The 8,850-nt window shown below is 41.0% G+C and overlaps 1 protein-coding gene across 1 annotated transcript; it reads right to left on the bottom strand.

Annotated features, from left to right (window-relative positions):
- Window positions 1-317: 317 nt before the first annotated feature.
- On the bottom strand, window positions 318-8,454 carry uts2r2 (urotensin-2 receptor 2). The gene is made up of 9 exons (XM_063221292.1): window positions 8,281-8,454; window positions 7,527-7,747; window positions 6,937-7,012; window positions 6,613-6,655; window positions 6,026-6,090; window positions 5,275-5,331; window positions 4,674-4,827; window positions 4,067-4,190; window positions 318-2,905 (listed from the first exon to the last, which is right to left on the bottom strand). The coding sequence occupies exons 1-9, from the start codon at window positions 8,346-8,348 to the stop codon at window positions 2,769-2,771; spliced, it is 945 nt and encodes a 314-aa protein (XP_063077362.1). The 5' UTR covers window positions 8,349-8,454; the 3' UTR covers window positions 318-2,768.
- Window positions 8,455-8,850: the final 396 nt, after the last annotated feature.

Below are 8,850 nucleotides of genomic sequence, written 5' to 3'. Positions count from 1 at the left end.
TGTTTCCTTTGACCCATGCAAAAATGACCTGCAGCAAATTGAGGACTGACAGTGATGCCACAGAACGAAAATTGCAACAAAAATAAGCCTAGGTGGATATCTATTTTACTTAGTACAATAACAAAATTTGCAACAGCTGCTAGTTGGCCTATGGGAACTCAATATGATTATGAATACTATATCAGATAAAATAGACAGGTTTATAAAGATTATGCGGTTACACACACCATTGCTGCTGTGTTCATACACAGACTGGAAGGATGACATTATGGGTTAAAAATTGTGGATTAGATGTCATCTTATACAAATGCATTTATTTATTCTGTCACAATACTGTACAAATCAATAAGGAATCACATTGGTAATGAAGAGCCTGGAAATTTAAAAGCTGTTGGTTTGGTTCTCCACAGGAGAGAAAATAACTTCATGATGGAACATCAGGGCATAGAACATTCTGGACCAAATCGTTGTAATCTAGGGCCATTTAAGCACTCTTCACACTTTAAACATCTGCTGCCATTTAACATCAGAGGACCACAATGGAAATAAGCTTTCCAGCTGTATTGTGTTATCCTGACGCTCTGTATTTTTAATTTAAGTATGTGGTGTTTGTCTCAAACTTAATCATGTATTTAATTTAATACAAGAACTGAGAATGTCAAATAAAATCATTCATTCATTCAAGATGGAATTTCATTTTCAAAACAGATATACAAAATTATGATGATTTGAAAAAAATCCTAATAAAGGAAATTCATAAAGGAAGTTCTTTTCCAGTCCATGAAAGTAACTGGAATGCCAAAAATTAACCTAAACTTCCAACAGCAGCTAAGACGCATTAAAGTAAATCACAATGCAGATCTATGCATTAAAAATGAATGAAGTCACCTTCATCTCACAAGCCATCTGAACACTCACATGGTGAAGGCACAAATACAGTATACACAACCCTGCACCTTCATTATTGGTGTAAAGATAATCCATTCTATTCATACATTAACATTAATAGTTTTGCAGTAATAACAGTGAGCTCATTTACATTACCACAATAATAGAGTTATTGGAATTACATGCAGTCCGTCGGTTGCATGTGTTCCACTCAAGTGTGTGACATGTAACTGTAATTCAAGGCTTGTGATTGGCTTCTTATAATTCTAGAATGTTGATAACCCGGTAATAACTTCTTTACGGTGTATACATGTCTTGAAAAACCAGTTAATTAGCCAAAAACCTACGTGAGCGAATCAGATTTCTCATAAACCGATAACTGCAATAAACCGATTATTATAAACTGTTTATTCCGTTTATACGAGCACTTGAATAAACCGATTACTCTAAAAACCTGATTATAAACTGTTTATGGATGTGCATATAAACGGGCTCCGTGTTTTAACTGTAAATGTTACAGTGCTTTTCATTGCAAACATTGTTATTGTTATTAGTATTGTCATCGTTTCATTGTCATTATGGCATTGCTTCATAAGTTGTAGTAACATTTGGGATACTGAATCTTTACAGTACAGTGCCCATTATGATACATATTATTGAGACATAACAAGGGGGCAACATGGTGGCATGAAACATTTCGGAGTGGTATTCTTTCTTGGGATTAGTCGTTTTTTCACTGGGAAAAACAATGGTCCCTCTGTCAAACAGTGGGTAAAGTAATGGACGGTTTCTTTAATGGTGCTCTTTGGTCAATTATTAGCTACAAACACCACGTTACAGCAACACATCTTCTCTCAGGTGTATTAAAGTACTGCAATTGCAAGGCGCCCTATGGCAGAGTAGGGCTTGCCAATGGCGTGTTGGGAATTAAGATTATTATACTGTAACACTGTGGTGTTAAATGCAAAGAGTTCCCAAAGAGCTGCAGAGGTTGGAAGACTGACACAGCAGCACTCATATAGTCTTGACATACCGGTAGTCTAGTTTTTTACTCTAGTTTTGACTCCAAAGAGTCTGCTTAAGCCAAGAAAACTGAAGCAGCACCCCTGACCTGACTACCAAATCATTTAGTGCGTGAGTTTTTAAGGTTAAAGCTAGTCGAGTGCATGCCCTTCTGTGGCAGAGTGTGGTTGTCATTGGTGTGTCGTAATGAGTTGAGGTGCGTTGAGTTGCATCCTGTGGTGGAGTAGGGGTGTCTATACCACTGTTTTCCAACCAGGGGTACGTGAGCAGGGGCTAAGTGGAAACATGTAAAAAAAAAAGTGGGTTTTTCAATGGCATGTTGAGAATAGACTACCTGTGGCCGAGTGAGGTTGTGTATGGCACTCTATGGCAGAGTGGGGATGTCGATGGCATTTTGGGGGTCACAGGTGAAGGACAAGCTGTTGGGAGAGCTGGGGTTGCTTATGGTGGAGAGGGGTTGTCACTAGGCACCCCATGGTAGAATGGGGTTGTGATAGGTACCCCTATGACATAGTGGAGTTCTGTATGGCAGCCTATCACTACGTTTACATGATGTTTTTCATTCCTCCTTAATAATTCAGAATTAAATCGTTCAGTCGAGCTTACTTTGGTCTTTCCTTTAATTCCGAATTAAGAGGTGTTTACATTATGTTTTTTTTTAAAGCGGAATTAAGCCTTATTTGGAACTAAATGGCGTAAACTCTGAATGAAATGTCTCATGTAAACGTAGCCTATGGTAGAGTAGGGTTGTGTATGGCAGATGGGGATGTCGATTGTGTGTTGGGGGTCAGAGGTGAAGGACTGGGGATTGGGAGGGCAGGGGTTGCCTATGGTAGAGTGGGGCGGTCAACGGGCTTCTATGGTAGAGTGGGGTTGTCGATGGCGTGTTGGGGGTCACAGGTGAAGGACACGGTGATGGCGTAGCGCGTTCCCCACATCACCTTCTCCACGCGGTGCAGATTCTCAGAGCCAGAGGAGAAGAAAGACACTCTTCCTGAAGAGAAGAGATGGAGAGAAGACGACATATAGTAATAATTACATTCTTTTATAGTATACTACAGCAAACAGCATTAAATATTTGTTACAACAACAAAGTATTAACCCTTTCATGCAGAACCACTATTATCAGATGATTGCTACCCAAATGGCAATGACAAAGTTTCAAAATAGGGTGCATTTCTCAAAACCATAGCTGCAAACTACAGTGTCTATTTAAAGTCTGCATGCATGATGTACAGTGTTGCTTTTGCCCCAAACATACCTTTTGAAATGATGTCCAAAATGTCCAACCTCATATTCATCAACACCGTCTCCCACACATGCATTTGGGAGATTACAGATGTCTTTTTGCAATTCCAAAAGGTATGTTTGGTGTAAATTAAAACATTGCCCAAATAACGGCATACCCAAAGTGAAGTATGGTAGTGGCAGCATGGTGCTTTTGAACTGTTTTTCTTCAGCTGGAACTGTGGCCTTTGTCAGGGAGGAGGGGATAAGGAACAGCTCCAAATTCCAGTCAGTGTTGCCACAAATCTTCCGACCCATGTTAGAAAGTTGAAGATGAAGAGGAGCGTAATCTTTCAGAATGACATATAACCTATGCCTATATCAACAAAGGAATGAGGTTTTGGAATGGCCCAGACAGAGTTCAGACCTGATGCCCATCGAAAATCTAAGGGGTGATCTGAAGAGGACTGTGGTTTTCTTTCTGTGCGCGCTTCTGGTTAAACTCCTGTGTCTTCCTGTGTGAGCTCTTGCCAGTGAATTATGTGACAGACTGTACCAGGAGGAGACATATCGCCCAAGTTTATCTCAGACAAGGTTACCATTTAGCTGAAGTATGACCTGTATGTTTACTCTTCTTTGGTGTGTTCTCCATTTAAGACAACCGCAGTGGAAGGAGAGACAGAGAGACCAAAGACGTCAAGCGAGGAACACATTTTCCAGGCTTCTCAATCTCTTTCCTTTGTCGAAAGTGAATTGTAAACCTGATTGTTGTGATCTGGTTGTGTATTGCCAAATTAATTCATTTTCTTAACAGGCCTATTTGAAGACAATATTTTAGGGGTTCATCTGAGATTCCTCATTTCTAATTTTAAGAAGTACAAGAACATGGATTGACTGAAGTTGACTGACTTGAATGAATCTCTCTCACCTGCTCTTGGTTCGACCGTTCGGTTCCCAGTGGCATCCATGAAGATGAACCGCCCTCCACCAAAGTCTGTGCCGAAGTCAGACAGGTACAAGAGCGAGGTGTAATCAAACGACCCATACGTCACCTGCCACAGAGACATTACAGGTCATTAACGGCTTGCAGAATATCTACACTTTGGACCGTAGCTTCCCTTTGAAATGAATGAAGGGAGAAATTAAAGGCCTGCACACTTCTGGTCCAACAGCAGGGAAAACAGATTTGAATCTGTCAATTCCAGCCAACATTTATTTTTATTAAGGTTTTGTTCTTTTGTACAAACACACAACCACCCCAATCCCAAAGGCACAAACTGAAATGATATCGAAAGTCTCCCCTGAGAGCATCAACTCCATACACGTAGATGTATCAATCTAATGCAAGACACAAAGTCTCATGATGACAGCACATGTATTTTTTGTTTACCACTTTACCCTGCATTTATACATCTGTAATGACAAATAAAAATACTTAACGTACACAAGTTTGATACAGAGCAGAGTACTTCATTTACGGTATGTATCCATTCTGAAATACCTGAGGGGAAATGTGCATATTTGCGGGGTGCTACCTTATCGATGTGGGGGTGCCAGTACTCGTCGTGAGCGGTCTTGGCCTCCGTGCTGTTGATGCGTGAGAAGAAGGTGGGCTTGGTCAGGTACAGACGCGCGGGGTCCAGACCAAACGTCTCCGCTATCATGCCCTGGATGCGGCCACGCACGTCTCTGGACACATCAAACAGGACAGTAAATATCCCACAACCACAATCATCATCATCAAACTTACTGGTAGGCAATGCATGCAGATAGTCATCTAGATTATCCAATGTACTTTATGAATGGGACTCATACTCAACGTTTACATGAGACATTTAATTCGTAATTAACTGACTTTAATTATGAATAAAGCTTAATTCCACTTTGAAAACGCCATGTAAACACCTCTTAATTTGGAATTAAAGGAAAGATCCAAGTAAACTCGACGGAACTACTTAATTCTGAATTGTTCATTCTGAATTAAAAACATGAAGTAAATATAGTGAATATGTGCATCCATCAGCCAGTGTCCCTTCTCTCTTCTCAGAACACTGATTGCCCTCTCCAAGAGCATCCGTCCACCTGTCCCCCCATTTTAAGTTGAATATAGCAAATCTGTACAACTATTGTGCTTACCTGTAGAGGTCAAAATCCTCCTTGGAGAAAACATCTTTGATTTGCTCTCCAGAGTACCTGCAAACCATGGGGGATAAGACATATCAGTTCAGACAATATCAAAGATGAAGTATTTTGATAAACGACTATTTATGCACCCTATTTATAATTAAGAAAGTAGCAGTGCAGCAAGGCAACAGGTTAGGCCAGTGGTTCCCAACCTATGGGTCGGGACCCCCTTGTGGGTCGCCAAAGATCCACAGGGGGTCGCGGAGCCCTCTTGATTTTAAGGGGTTTCATTTTAAATATATATAGCCCATGTTGAATAAAAGACAAAGCATTTAACTAAAAAATGCATGGAAGCAACAAATTGTAAGTGCTACATTAAACATTTATTCTATATTTGACCAAAGACGAATTGAGGAATAAAATAACTAAAATAAGTTTTCGCAGGAAACAGAGGGCATCTGGTGACACACTTCTCGCGTGGTTGGGTCACCAAAGATTACAATAGTAAAAACATGGGTCCCTTAAGAAAAAGGTTGGGAACCACTGGGTTAGGCCATCCGAACTCTGGTTCCACTAAATTGTGGAGCACTGCTCTGCCAATGTTCGACTCCACTGTTTTCTATATAACCTTGCACACTGGCAACGAGGTCCGAAGCATCCGCGGACATCTGTGCTGGTGTGTGGGGTTGTATTGAAAACTTTGAGCACCTTGGTGACACCAGTTTGTATGCGTGTTTTTGTTTCTATGCGTGTTTTTGCTCACTTGTAGATGTTCACGAACTGCTTCCCCATGGACAGTGCTCCTGAGTGCAGGTCTAGGATAGAGGCCTGCGGAGGAAGAAAGAATTTAAGTTCAAGCCTGGCACATGTTGATTTCAGTTTTGGAGTGAGGAGTCTGCACACCTAAAATCCTTTTTTCTTTGTTTTTTTTTTTAATTCCATGGCAGGATTACGTTTCGACCTCTGTCTTCATCAGATTCTGTACAACCACAGAAACGTAATCCCGCCATGGAATACAAAAAACAAACATTTTACGGTAGTGTGCAGACTACTCACTCCAAAATTACAGTCAGCCTCTGTCCTGCACCTTTTCCTGGGATGTGCACAATCTACACTTTCAACAAAACAACATGTTGATTTCAAAACACCCCCATGATAAACATGAATAATTTCTACTTTTGTCGGTCCATAATAATGAATAACACACGTTTCTTAACACGAGTCTGTGGCATAGTGCAGAATTCATTTTTTTAATATTAGTTGTATTTGATTGTGTGCATAGCCTGTGTACACTGTGGACACCATACAGACAGTGTATGGTTGTGTGTGTCGTAGGTTTGAAGCACTCACCCCTCCCTCAGATCCACCCAGAGAGAGTCCTCTTTCAGCTAACCTGCGAAAGCAAAATAATGTGTCTGAGAATGAGAACTACCACAGTCATCTCTGCTACTATTGTAGACAGGTGGGATGGGGAAGTAGTGCGGGTATTAGAGAGAGAGAGAGAGAGAGAGAGAGAGAGAGAGAGAGAGAGAGAGAGAGAGAGAGAGAGAGAGAGAGAGAGAGAGAGAGAGAGAGAGAGAGAGAGAGAGAGAGAGACAGACAGACAGACAGACAGACAGAGACAGACAGACAGACAGACAGAGCTAGAGGGTGGAAAGAGAGAAGGGTGCATACAGCCTGAGAGTTGATGCTTCTTCTCTGGTGACCACAGTGTCTGTGACTGCTCTTCCACAAGACTGAGGTGTGCAACCTAGACAGGAAAGAACAGTCCTGTTACAGTCCACAGTCCACACAGACACAGAGACACACACACACACACACACACACAGACAGACACACACACAGACACACACACACACACAGACACACAGACACACACCACAAACTATCCACTCCCATAAAACAAACAAGAGCTACCGTATCTAGAAAGCGTAAAGGCGGACTTGCTAAAACAGCCCAAAGGGGCTGAAGCCAAAATATTCACTTCTTCACAACTACACGGAGTGCACTATGTATCCAACTATCAAACTTCCATTGTACTTCTGCGGTACAAGTGACCAAGTGAAGGTTATGGATATGGCCTGAGAATGAGTGAATGATGAACGGCAATTTAACTGTGGCGCTTGCTACAAAGGGGCCGTTTGAATATTGTTTTGCGCAGTGACAATTCAACACGCAAAGACTAGGACCAACTAGAAGGGTCTTAAATTCAACTGTACAAATGGTGAATTAACGTTGCAATGTTTGCTGTATGAAAGCATCACCTGGGAAGCGTTGGTAGTTGTCATAGTCCTCCGAGCATGGCACTGGGAAGACCCTTGGCTGTTCCAATAGGTCCCTGCGTGACACCAGTGTCTCTGTGATGTCCCCATCATTGGCGACAAAGTACGACCATCCCAGCACAGCACAGGCAGTTACCACCGCACACAACAGCAAGATGCCCACCGTCCTCTTCCGCGAAGAGGCTTGTCTTTGAGCATTTCCCCTGTACACATCGCATGTCACACAGATTATTGAAAAGTGAAAGACGCACGCACGCACGCACGCACGCTCGCTCGCTCGCTCACTCACTCACACACACACACACACACACACACACACACACACACACACACACACACACACACACACACACACACACACACACACACACAATTAGTGATGACAAACAATTAATGAACTGGGAATGCATCAGAAATGTAATAATGCACTATTTCTATAAAATAGCCTTCTGAGCAAAGTCAAGAAGATTATATTATCTGATTCTTAGCCAAATGAATGTTAACTATTGTGCACAGGACAGGAACACTAGTAAATATTATTTCATTCTAGAAAGAATATGAGATGCTATTATGTTGTGAGTAGCCCCAATGACACACTTCAGTTGGTATACGCCAATGACCATATGGTGCATGGCCCTATGTCCATAATGAAAATGAAAATTACTTCCTTGTCAAATGGCTAGTCTATCCTAGGCGAACATGTGTGCATGACACAAAGCAAACTAGAGTTGATTACCTTTTAATTTTTTTCTCTATCGCAGCTGCTCCATTAACTTTTGCGTTCGCTCTACGTTGGGCGACCATTTCAGAATAAATTCAGTCCAGAAGATATGTTTAATCATCTCAGACAGCCAAGTGTTTTTCAGCTGCCGAAGTCCATCCAGATGCTTTCCTCTGACATTTCAAATTCGGCCACTTGAACACGTCTACTTCCCGTGTAACATTGAAATGTGTCCGTCAGAGGAAACTTGATATGTTTTTACCACTAGAGGGAGCCACACACAAAGCTAAAATGACACTGCAAACGCACGCTGACTTGATGTCCCTGTGATTGTAATAAAGCACTTTGAGAACAGTATAAAAATGTTAGTAAAATGCAAACAATTGTTGAAAAAAACTTCTTGCATACATAAAGAGAATAATTATTATTAACGATAATAATAATAATACTTATAATAATACTTATAATACTTATAATAATACTTATAATAATACTTATAATAATAATCATCATCATCATCATCATCATCATCATCATAATAATCATAATATTCACAATAATAATAAATCAAGCATCGCCATGAAG

The sequence above is a fragment of the Engraulis encrasicolus genome, chromosome 17 (genome assembly GCF_034702125.1).
Source record: "Engraulis encrasicolus isolate BLACKSEA-1 chromosome 17, IST_EnEncr_1.0, whole genome shotgun sequence".
Lineage (NCBI taxonomy): Eukaryota > Metazoa > Chordata > Actinopteri > Clupeiformes > Engraulidae > Engraulis > Engraulis encrasicolus.
Note: the sequence above shows the minus strand (reverse complement) of the source record. Positions and strands in the feature narration are given on the sequence as shown.

Excerpts from the sequence above, each read along its gene's own strand:
- uts2r2 (XM_063221292.1), bottom strand. The coding sequence starts at position 8,348 with ATGGTCGCCCAACGTAGAGCGAACGCAAAAGTTAATGGAGCAGCTGCG. Across the intron at positions 7,748-8,280 it reads ATAGAGAAAAAAATTAAAAG|GGGAAATGCTCAAAGACAAG; the intron begins GTAATCAACTCT and ends CGATGTGTACAG. Across the intron at positions 4,191-4,673 it reads GGCACCCCCACATCGATAAG|GTGACGTATGGGTCGTTTGA; the intron begins GTAGCACCCCGC and ends TCTCTGTGGCAG.